The sequence below is a fragment of the Prionailurus bengalensis genome, chromosome A2, assembly GCF_016509475.1.
Source record: "Prionailurus bengalensis isolate Pbe53 chromosome A2, Fcat_Pben_1.1_paternal_pri, whole genome shotgun sequence".
NCBI lineage: Eukaryota > Metazoa > Chordata > Mammalia > Carnivora > Felidae > Prionailurus > Prionailurus bengalensis.
The window spans coordinates 91,317,648-91,330,444 of NC_057348.1; the positions used below are offsets into that span (position 1 = coordinate 91,317,648).

The following is a 12,797-nucleotide window of genomic DNA, read 5'->3' on the forward strand; positions in this document are numbered from 1 at the left end:
TCAGTCTTTACTCTTCTTGTAGTTCATTGACCTCATCTTATTTTTGAGAAAATTACATGGAAAATAAAACTGCAAAACACACTGGGACAAGAATTAAAAGGGAATGTAAGCCAAGAATTATTTTTTAAAAAACAGTTGATGGGGATTGCTAAGTAATGGTTGATTTTTTTATCCTTTTAAAAAACACCCATTTTTTTTACTTCACAGTATGTACAAATACCAAATCATTATGCTGTACAACTGAAACCACTACAACAGTGTATCAATTGTAGGTCAAAAAAATTAAATGAAAAAAAATATTCTCTAACATTAAGACTGGTAAAAGAAAACAATACCCACTTTTTAAAACAAATAATTTCGTTAGTGTCATGATTCCAAATATGGAGAATAAAGTTCCTGAAAGAACTTTGTATCAAAATTTCAATTACATACACTTGATCTTCATTGTTTTCTTTTTTCCCTGTAGGTGTTGCTGGTACCAATATCATAATAGGCATAATCGCTGGCACTATCTTGGTGCTGGCCCTCATATTAGGAATAACTGCATGGGGTTATAAGTAAGTGAAATGTCTCAGTATTGTTACTATCAAAATATACTTTAAAACATTTTGTTTAAGTGAATTAAACGTCTAGAAAGTTTTGTAGCATTTTCAGTGAAAATCATTCTGGCTGAACATGCAATCAGTGATTATTCTTGGCATGATTAGAGGTAATCATGATTTATTATTCTTGAAAATAGATTTTGAAATAACTGCCTTCTATTCTCAAAGTAAAGAATATTGTTTTAAAAACCATGGTGTGAAGTGAAATCAATCTAAATCGTGTCTTAAACTAAGGCTGTGTGGATTGGCTCTTTAGTGACACAGGTTCTCTTGACTTAAACCCATATCCAAAAATCTAGGCAAGATAGTTATGTAGGGAGCATAGTGCTTTACTAACCACCCCAGTGATAACATCAATATTGACAAGAACAGCAGCAGCACATCAGTTGGCTGCGTACTTGGTATGGCCTTGCATTCTGCTAAGGACAAAACCTCTTTATCTTCATAGGCAGTATGAAGGAGATACTATTATTTGTTAATATTGGGTTTTTGTGTGTGAAGAAAATACTGTTCAGAGATTATTTTATTTGTTCAAATTAAAATTCAGCTTTAAGTTACAACTTTTACAATCTAATTCCTTTTTTAATGTTTATTGTTGAGAGAGACAGAGTATGAGTGGGGAGGGGCATAGAGAGAGGGAGACACAGAATCTGAAGCAGGCTTCAGTCTCCACACTGTCAGCGTAGAGCCCAACATGGGGTTTGAACCCACGAATCGTGAGATCATGACCTGAGCTGAAGTCAGATGCTTAACCTACTGAGCCACCCGGGTGCCCCTACAACCTAATGCTTAAGCTTCCAAGTTCAATTTACAAGTTTTTAGTTCTTATATATAATTTTTAAAAAGTTATAAATTATATAACTTTTGAATACTGCATCTCCTTGAACATTTAGCTGAGTAAATGACTTCAAAAATTCCAAACTTGTTTGTATATTTAATATGTTCAACTTTCTTTTAAAGTGCATCTTATGATGTAAAAAATTTCCTTAGTATTCAAGTAACTTATTTAAATTTAACAAATTGACACTTAAATATGGTGAACCTTAAGTTATGTTTAATATTTCAACTTAAAATCATAGTTCTACTGATCTCTGATGATGATGTCTCAGCACCCCGGGCCAACGGGGCTTCTCCCTTTTGAAGGGCCTGCAATTTTTTCTAGGCATTCTGGCCATTACCGCATTTTAGCACCTTTTCGCCCTCATAGACCAAACTTAGTTCACTGAAAGACTTGGGTATTAGAATAGTTTAGGCTTCCAAATTACCCCAAGCCTTTCAGTAGGCTAGGCACTATATAATTATGTGCTATTACTATTATTATTACCTGACATAGTCTTAAACCAGTTGAGTTAAAGGAAATTTCTTTAAAAGCGTACATGGCTGTTGCCCTTTCCGAGGTCAAAACTCTGAAAGTTTCTTTGATGGAAAACATTTAACTTACTGCCACGGTAAAGTTCATATGCTAAAGGCATTAAAATATAGAAGGCATTTGTGGAAGGCTATATTAACAAGCAACCCAGACAGCATAGTATATAGTTCAGTACAGCATAGTAAATACAGCCTAGACCAGTGAAGGAGGGCACAGCACAGTAGGAATGCTTTGCCTTGATTAAATGAGAACCTAGCTCTGTACCGGCTCATACATGCTCACTACCTATGGGCCTTTTTGATGTGCAGGCCATCAGGTATATCGCATACTTACATTTGCATAAGCTGATTTCAGCATAACATTAGAAGTTGTAAAATCCCTTGTTTGAAAGGAAGGCTTTTCTGTGTATTTGTTGTTTGATCTTGCCTCACACCTCAGGTGAATCAGCCCCTTCTTGGAGTAACACTGTTTCCTCAACTTCCCTGATTTAAGACCTATGTGGCAATTGTCATCAGAAGCTTTGCATTCTTGAAGTAGCTCAGGGGTTTCATTGGTCATGTGAAAAGGGGAAAGCAAAATTATTAGTTCTATTGTGTGCAATTTTCTGCCACCTACTGATGCAAATTGGCATTTCATGTTTTTGCAATCTTGGAAAAAAAATTACTTTTCAGAAAATATGAAACCTAAACTTCTCCTATTGCTAATGAAATAACCTTTGCTTTAATAATTAGAATTAAAATACTTATTTCTTTATATCATTTCTTATTTTTATGAAATTCTTTTGAGATTTCACTGTTTTTTTCCATTTCTGAATATTTGTACTTTGCATATTCACTAAGGAAAAATACCAATCTTATTCATACAACTGTATCCTCTTCATAAATAGTTTGAACATAAATGACGGAAGTTTTAATGCTACTAAACTTATTCAGAATATGTTTAAGAATAGAAAGAGAATGTCTAAGTTTTAATACAGGAATTAAATTCATGAATTTCATATTCTATTTGAAACTCAAAGATGGATGTAGGATGTAAGAATTCATTTCCTCATTAATCCTTCCAATTAAACTTTCTACCCCTTCTCCAAGCCTTGGAGTGAAGGAATGGCAGGAATAGGCAATGAGCAATACTCACTTGGAACTGATAGACCACTCACGTAATCACACTGAGGCAATAAAATTAAAACATACTGAATAGAAAAATTCTGGAGCTTATTCTCTCCCCCACTATCCAGTGGTTTGAAGAATGAAAAATTATAAGTAACAAATTGGAACTTTTACTCTCATGAGCTCATCATTAAACCAAGATACTTGGGGTGCCTAGGTGGCTCAGTCAGCTAAGCATCTGACTTTAGTTCAGGTCATGATCTCACGGTTCATGAGTTCGAGCCCAGCATTGGTCTCTGTGCTGACAGCTCAGAATCTGGAGTCTGCTTTGGATTCTGTGTCTCCCTCTCTCTCTGTTCCTCTCCCACTCATGCTCTGTCTCTCTCTGCTTCCAAAAAATAAGTAAACATTAAAAATTTAAAAAAAAAAGCCAATATATGTATTGGACTAGATAGGCAGAGGGAGGTGCTACAAATGAAAGCAATATGGAAACATGCTTGATCTAGGAGGAAGGAGCCCACTATCAGTTGCTTGGCCTTTCTAACTTGTCTTCAAAATACTAAAACTTAATTAGGTCATGATAGAAAGTTAAAAATTAACTCTTTTGAGTTCTGGTGTCTTAACTACTATACCATCTAGGACACATTTTTAAGATCATGTGTTTTAAAACTCATGTAATTTTGTTTTAGTGAAAAACAGAGACTAAACTTTGAACAAAGTATTTCCAGTGTACAGTTTCAGTAAGTAGTGGTAAATTAGAAGGTCCATAACAGCTGTGAATTAACTCACTCTAATATTTTACATACATGATGACATAAAATGTTCTAGGGTCCAGTTATGTTCTCCTATTTGAAATTCTTAGGAAGAGCTTTAGTTTGCAGGTATAGATTCCAAAAGGAATGAATTATGATTTTTATTTCTATGGAAGCACAGTTAGTTTATATAAGTAAGTTGAGTAAGATTGACTTTAGAGCATTACTAAATGTTAAATATGGTACAATTGATATTGAGAAGACAGTTATTTTTCTAATAACTGAAGCTTATTTATGCTTTTAAAAATAGTTATTTGAAAATATTGTCACTAATCCATTGGTATCATTTCTAAAGATGAAGTGAGGAGTGTGTGTGTGTGTGTGTGTGTGTGTGTGTGTGTGTGTGTGTAAAGAGAGAGACTGTATTACTCATTTTAGTTCTGCAATTCAAAATCCTTTGTAGAGATCTTTCGATGAGTGTTAGAGCTTTTATGTTTAGTGCTCTCTCTGAATGTACTTCCATAGGTAACTAATTCTTTTTTTCCCCCCTTTTCTTCTTGTCCATGAAAAGAAATTATCGAGAACAGAGGTATGTGATGAGAATAACCTGAACATATAACTGAAAAGCTTAAATCCTGTTAGCATCCTTGGAATTTATACATGCAGTTATAAATCAGGTTGACTTTGTTTTTGTGTTGAAATGATAAAGCAATCTTGTTTTTCATGACCTTGAAATGATAATTTTAACAATGGTGCTGAGGAATGTATTACTTTAAAATAGACCTATTGTTTAATTTTAATGGTTCTTTCATCCAACAATACTACAGTAATAGCAGTTACTTGTATTACCTTTATAGTAATATATGTGGAATTGAATTTTTTTTCCATCTAAAACAAACTTCCTCTATGTTAAGGAACCACTTGTGTTTACATTAATTAATTGGCTTTTCTTCATCTTTTAAACAAGCTTATTGCCTAGTACTTTATAAAGGAATTTATTTGTTATTTGTTACTGTTGTTATATTAGTAACTTCCATTCATAAATGATAACATTTCTGTGGGCACAGTGTTGGGTTCAGGAGAATGTCCTAGTACTTAATGGGCCTGATTATCTCTGCCTAAGAAAATATTTTTGTACTGATTAGGTAATTGCCTAGGTAAAGAAATGATTTGCATTATTAGAATCTCAGATTGTCTAGTATACTTTTTTTATAAATATAAAAGCCCATAAAGTCAGGTACCCCTATTCATCATAACCTTAAAATCTGTGTTTAGCTAACAGAATAAGAAGAGATACAAAGCATTCATGTAGTTTTATAAAAATGCCTATTTTTTTCTAAATCTAAATTAGTCCATATTGAGATATCTCCTTCACTTTTCACATTTAAAAAATTATTAATGTTCTTAGCTGTTGATTCAAAAAATTATTTATTTATTTATAAAAATGTTTAATGTTTATTTATTTTTGAGAGAGAGAGAGAGAGACAGAGCGCAAGCAGGGGAGGGGCAGAGACAGAGGGAGACACAGAATCCGAAGAAGGCTCCAGGCTCTGAGCTGTCAGCACAGAGCTGGAAGCGAGGCTCAAATCCCCTGACCACGAGATAGTGACCTAAGCTGAAGTTGGACGCTTAACTTACTGAGCCACCCAGGCGCCCCAATAAAAACATTTAAATATCCTGGAAATAGATGAGCCAGACCAGGTCTTGCACATCACATAGTACTAGTTTTGTGCTCAAGATATCTATGCAGGTTCCTACATAACTCTCCCCACTGTTCCATTAAATGTCAGAGGCAGATTGGAAATAAGAAGTAATAAACGTGATAACACCTTTTCACTCCCCAACCAGATTTCATTTTTTCATTCGGTTTCCTTCCATGTTATAATTTAAAATTCCTAGAAGACTTTAGCCATTAGTATAGTCTCTATAAATGTGCTCACAAGGCAGATCTTGGTCAGTTAGCATAGATAATAGAAAATATTCACCTTGCTCTGGGTAACTAACTCATCATTAATGTAAAAGGTAAACCTAAACACAATTAATTAAGTTTTAAAAACTAGATTTCTTTTTGATATGTTTAAAATTCTAGTGTCTGGAACTACAGGAGAAGAGCTGGAATCATTTAAACTTTCTATTGGGTAGAATTTGATCAGTCACATTGAAATCTAAGTTTGGTGGATTTCTCTAATGAAAAATAAAATTAGACTAATAAGATCAAATATTGATGACCCAGCCCCATTTCCATAGTAGCTAAGACTCTAAAGTAATTTAATATAGCTAGCTCTATAAGATAGAAAGTAAAATGTCACTACTGTGTAACATAAGCAAACCTAAACCAGTGCTCTAAGACACATTCTCACCAAGAGTATTATCCAGAATTAGGGATTGCCCACGGTACAAAAAATTATTCATAGGCAAAACTGTGTACCAGTTTCTTATTCTATCTCAATATTTGCTTAGGCACAGTTAACATTTTTACATTAAGAATTTTCGGGGGCGCCTGGGTGGCGCAGTCAGTTAAGCGTCCGACTTCAGCCAGGTCACGATCTCGCGGTCCGTGAGTTTGAGCCCCGCGTCGGGCTCTGGGCTGATGGCTCAGAGCCTGGAGCCTGTTTCCAATTCTGTGTCTCCCTCTCTCTCTGCCCCTCCCCCGTTCATGCTCTGTCTCTCTCTGTCCCAAAAATAAATAAACATTGAAAAAAAATTAAAAAAAAAAAAAAAGAATTTTCGTTATGTGTCTGATAAAATTTCATGCCTCCTGGTATTACTGAGTCATCATTTTGTCGATCTGGTTACTTTTTTGGAAGCTAGTTCATTATTTTGAGAGCTGTCACATCTTTGACAGATATTTATTTTATGTATTTTGATATGTTTCATCACAAACTTTATTTATTTATTTTTGCCCTGTCCATTGCTAATGAATCTTAGGCCTTGTATAATAATCCTCAAAGTGGAGAAGTAGCAAACAGCGGACTTTAGATCAGCAAGTCGTAAATGTATAAATATCTTCTGAAGGACTTTCCTTTTTGAGAATATTTGTCAATGGTTACAGAGCAGGTGGTAAGGTGAATGGAGCAAAGCATGCATTAAGAAATTTATAGTCTCATAAAAATATTGTCAGGGATTCAAATAAAGATGTGTCCAGTTCTAAAAGATGCCAGGAAATAGGAATAAGAATTTTGAGTCATCCTTGCCTTTAAGGTAGGTTTTCCTCTGAGGTTCCATGGTGAGTGGACCAATTGGCAAAAAATCAGAAATCCACTTGCTAGGATGTGGTCTTGGGAAATCACTTAAACTTTCCACAACTTGAAAACCAGATAAAGTTCTTTGTAATCTATAAAGCATTATCACAAGGGAAGTTATTAGTATGTGGTCTCTGAAGGCTTTGTGTTTTTCTGATCTTCAAATAAAGGAGGTGGATGTGGTTATTCTCAAAGAGAAAGGCAGCATTCATGGATATGAATGAGACCCACACATACTGGTTGACCTGGTATAGGTATTCGCGAACATAAAGGTTTGCTTTGACACTAAATGCAAGACCATGTTAAATATGTAGCTAGTTATCAGATTCTTACTAATGATATAATGGCTCAGAAATGCCATTGGGCATAACTTTCAAATTTTTGGAGAGGTCAGGCAAGTACTTCTGTGAAGGAGCTTGATAACTTGGCATGATAGGTTTAATAGCAGGTCTGGCAAAAAGATGTGAAGCAAACCCATTGTTTTCTTTTTGTTTACAAACTGCTTAATAAAAAATAGAACCCTATTCTGGGACACAGTAGAGGCAGAACCCAATACATGAATGATATTACTTTAAATCTGCTAATGTTACCTTGTGAAGGGTAGAACCATGTAACCTAGGAGCCACCGAGAGTTCTTATACATCATGTGGTTGGATAGATGGCTATTGATCTTTTTCTTTAAAATCTTCAGGGAAGAAGACTTCCATAATATTTTCAGTTGATGCTATCACTTACATTTTTAGCATAATTGCTTTAGGATTTAGCCGCTGTATACTTTTTTTTTTTTTTTTTTAGGTTTTATTTTTAAGCAATCTCTACACCCAGCAGGGGGCTCGAACTCATAACCCCGAGATCAAGAGTCTCAAGCTTCACTAACTGAGCCAGCTAGGTGCCCCAGCATCTGTATACTTTGTAACAAGAATTACAAGTTTGAGCTTTAGTTTTCAGATAGGTTTGCAAAGAACAATAGAATAAGAAAACATTAATCTGAACTTGGATTTATGAGACATCCATAGTGAGCTGAAATATTTTCTTCCTTTGTCTGAAATGAACACACATCATTATAATTAATATGAAATAGAATAAATAACTAGATCATATCTTCCTGATCTATTCCTTAAGCAGAAACCCCTTTCCCCACTTCTTTTCTCTCTCATCCTTTTTAACCAGTTTATTTTCTGCTTGTGAACCACCCTCCCTCATTTTTTTCAAACCTATCTTAATTTGTTTTTACATTATTATTATTACTATTATTATTATTATTTCGGTAACATTCATGCATCTGTCAATGTGACTTGGTACACATTACACAATATTTCTTAAAACAGTAAAGTAACAATTCCAATATCAGACAACCCAGGTACCAACAAAACATTGGAGAAATGCCTCCTTCAGCATGAAGGTTAAGACTTATTTTTTCTCATTGTATTCTCATTTTGAGTCTGTGTAAGGATTATTAAATTAAATATTATGGTTCAATGGACCCTTTAAAGAAATACCAGATTTCCCTCATAAGAGGGCTCCTTCTTGAGGAAAAAGAATTTAGTTAAATAAACTTTTCTTTTGGGCATTATTTATAAAAATTCATGCGCATGTCTACAATATTTGCATGTAATGTGGGAAACATGAGATAATGTTCCCATTACAAAACTTGGCACTGGTCAGGCCACCTAATGTAGTAATCACTTCTTGATTCAAAATTCCATGAAAGGAGCAAAATTTAAGAAGAAAGTCACAAAGACTAGAAAAATAAATTCAGTTAAAAATTTTTAAAGAATCATTTAGCTGGTCACTTATGATCTTATGTAACAAATGATGAAATATTATTTCATTGATCATGGGGACCTGATACTCTCTATCTTCACTAAAGTTTAAGCAAGAAGAAATCAGTTTGTTATAATCTGTAATGGATATTGATGAAGGATAAATTTCTGGACAGTGAAGAATGTTAAATATTATTCTTAAGAGATTTAACAAAATTCTTACTTTATAATTAACATTTTCATTCATTTAATATGTGAAGAAAGTTACATGCATTCCTTATGGAATTGTAAGGAGAATGCAGAGTAGTGTCTATATTTTGGAGTCTTCCTAATAGAGGTAGGTAAGAATCTAATCTGCCCATCACTATAAAAACAAGGCCATGCCCCAGAAGTTCATTGTACTTGAACTTCCTTCCAGCCCCTTGACTGAAACCCACAGTTTATGATATATTTGGCATTTAGGAGTTTTGTGCGTTGTGTGATAGATGACCATGCACTGCAGAGGAATTATGTTGAAGCAGTGGTAAAATGTGCAGAGTTAAAACAACAACAACAACAAACCAACAACAAATCTAAGCCCATCCATCATGAGAGACAGTCCATTTAACCCTGCATGATCAGCTAAGTGAGCCCTGGGTAAATGCACAAATGCTAGAACCATGTAAAGAGAAGGTAATTTAGGGGATAGATTAATGGGAAAATTCAAGTGGATTTGGAAGTTGTCTTTTTTTTAATTTGTAGTGAGTTACATCTCATCAACTTATACAGATGATCATTAAAGGTAATAATGATGAAAAGGATTTAACCGTAAGGATTATTATTGGAAATGTGATATTGATGGATGTTCCTTGGCATTCTTTTATAATATTAATATCCAAAAGGAAAGTTTCCTCCCTGAGACGACATACAGAGCTCTGCTTTTATTGAGATCATTTTTTTTGAGCATTGATAGAATATTTTACTCATAGGAGGCAAGGCACAAAATGTGATTCCAGAGATTAAAGATCTCTTGAATAAGAATATATATATTATTTGTCCTGTATTACTATATTTTTATAATTTTTTAATGTTTATTTTTGGGAGAGAGAGAGAGTGCACATGAGTAGGGGAAGGGCAGAGAGAGGGAGACACAGAATCCAAAGCAGGCTCCAGGCTTTGAGCTGTCAACACAGGTCTTGATGCAAAGCTTGAACGCACAAGGAGGTTCCAGGCTCTGAGTTGTCAGCACAAAGCCCAACATAAGATCATGACCTGAGCCAAAGTTGGATGCTTAACTGGCTGAGCCACCCAGCCACCCCTGTCTTATTAACACTATGAATATGGGGAAATTGTCTTATTTCTTATAAAAAATTAATGTGTCGTAATATACTGGGAAAAAGAAAAAAGGTTATAATTATGAGCTGAAGTCACGTAAGGGGTTAAAAATATTTTGAAGGAATATGTGTCACAGAGTTATAGGTAAAATTAGTCTTACATACAAATTTAATGAGAAATTTGACATTCTTTGAAGGGGAGGATCACATAAATTATTATATGTGCTTTGTATGGGTTGAAAATTTAATTTATGGATGTGTGTGAGTATATAGGATTGAAAAAATATGAGAGAAGTATTCAGTCATTCCGAAGAGCAAATGATCCAGTATTGTAAACATTTTAAACAGAATGGGAATTAGTACAAGCAAGGCAAATATCTGAAAGTAGCATTTTTTAAAAATAGAATTTAGGGGTGCCTGGGCGGGTGGCTCAGTCGGTTGAGCATCCGACTTCGGCTCAGGGCATGATCTTGCGGTCTGTGAGTTCGAGCCCCACGTCGGGCTCTGTGCTGACAGCTGAGAGCCTGGAACCTGCTTCAGATTCTGTGTCTCCCTCTCTCTCTGCCCCTCCCCCGCTCATGCTCTGTCTCTCTGTCAAAAATAAATAAACATTAAAAAAAATTTTTTTTTAAATAGAAAAAAAATAAAATAGAATTTAGCATCAGCAAGTAACCAAGGTAAGCATGGTAACTAAGGAAAGACCAAGTAGGAAAAGCAGTTAGCAACTGTGGCGTTCGTTGGATACCTTTTTAAGTATATTCTTTTTAAAATTCTCAATCCAGCACCAGTTTGTGGCACCTCCCACAATGATTCTGAATGGAACTGAATCAAGTTTTGGATGCACATGGCTGTTTGCGGTCCATGCACTGGCCGATGATTGGTTATTGAGATTGAGTGGTCCGTTCTATAGTTTTCTACCCTCCTCCCTTAGGAAAAGTAATAAAAATCTGTTTTAATCGTAGTTAATTCAAAATCAGAGCAAGTGGGGTCAGTAATAGTACAGAGTAAGTAGATCTTCCTTTGTTGTAATCCTTCTATGGTGGAGACAGAGAACTGAGGTCACCCACCAACTCCCTATAAATATCTTCCTATAGTCTCAACAAGAATTGTTTTCAACCCCTTCTTCCTCTTGCTAAATCATCTTCCTTCACATATTCTCCTGTGCAGTTATAGAATTACATTGTTGATTGATGTTTGAATCTCTTTCAGTTTCTTCATATTCCTCTTAAATGAACAGTGAAACTCCAAATTGAACAGATTAATAAGAATTTACTTGGATTAAATTATAGACATGGCTTAGAAATTAATCTGTAATTTGAAGACCAGTTAAGGTTACATTATATCACATTTAGAAATCATAAATAGTTTATTCATGACAGTAAACAAAAGAAAAACAAAACTATGCCTTATGAGGGGCAGGGACTGTCTGTCCCGACATGTCTCCTTCAGCACCATTTATTTATTTATTTATTTGTTTGTTTATTTATTTATTTATTTCCAGACAAAACTGCAGTTAACATCTTGAAGTATAATAAAGTTACAATGAAAAACCTCATCTTTCCATAGTTTTACCCTGAAGCAAGGCTTTATTCATCCAGACTGTAAAGACTTAAGCGATTGCATTTCTGACCTTGGCAGTTAGAATGACTTACTTAAACTTGTCACATTTATTAATAATCTTATGTGTTGTTATAGATTTGGTTCATGTAGATCATTACCCCTACCTCTTTTTTTCCTAAAATAATATTTGTATATGTCTGTGTTCATGTGTGTGTCTTGTTTTCTGACTCTGAAATGTTTATTATGCCTTAGACAGTTACCCCAGGGAGATTATGTAAAAAAGCCTGGAGATGGTGACTCTTTTTATAGCGACATTCCTCCCGGAATCAGCACAAACTCAGCATCTAGTTCTAAGAAGAGGTCTGCTTTTCTGTCGCATTTTCAGATTTCTGCCTGTTCCATCACACATTATTCCATTAGTCAGAACATTTCATTATTTTGCAGCAGGTTTGATTACTTCTTCCTTCTTTCTTGAATGTTAACAAATAGTATCCTTTGTTCTTTGATTACTGTGCTTCAAAATGCCATATGCTCAGAACCACTCAAATCAGGCCAGAAATCAAAACAAAACTGAACTAAACGAACAGCAATCCTAAATCTATATAGAAATCATAGGGTTTTTCAATCTTGCTCTTATATGGCTTGAGAAACTATTCATAGTATGTGATAATATTTTAAATGGTGAGCTTTATGTCATGTTTGGTAGTCAAAGAAAAAGGTTACTGTCATGCTTCCGTAAAGCAGTTGTTAAGTTGGTAATATAAGTGCTGCGTTGAATATTTAAAAATTTTAAATATACCAAAGCTAAGCTTGCTGTGAAAAAAAAAAAGATCGCTTTTCTGTGAATTGTATATTTGAATATTATGATTTTGTCTTTTATTCCTGGAATGATTATTTCTAGACTTTCTAATTTAGAGCTTGGTTGCCAAATTAATTTAAGTATATTTAAATATATTTGCCTGAGTTTTATAATAGGACAAATGGGGTTAATATATTATTTATATGTTTTAAACTTCAATCTTATATTCTTTATCCAGGATCTTAAGATGTATAAGACCAGTTAAAATTCTGCATGCTTTATAATTGCTTA

General features: G+C 34.4%; 1 protein-coding gene across 20 annotated transcripts in view; it reads left to right on the forward strand.

The window, feature by feature from the left end:
* The window catches only part of ADAM22 (ADAM metallopeptidase domain 22), a 238,382-nt gene that overhangs the window by 202,205 nt on the left and 23,380 nt on the right, over nt 1-12,797 (forward strand). For 12 of the 20 annotated variants that reach the window (XM_043588768.1, XM_043588769.1, XM_043588773.1 and 9 more), the window contains 3 exons: nt 467-557; nt 4,401-4,418; nt 11,960-12,154. In XM_043588768.1, coding sequence (XP_043444703.1) covers nt 467-557; nt 4,401-4,418; nt 11,960-12,154 — 304 coding nt within the window. The remainder of the gene's footprint in view (nt 1-466; nt 558-4,400; nt 4,419-11,959; nt 12,155-12,797) is intronic. The other 8 variants (XM_043588778.1, XM_043588782.1, XM_043588785.1 and 5 more) reach the window with 2 other exon arrangements.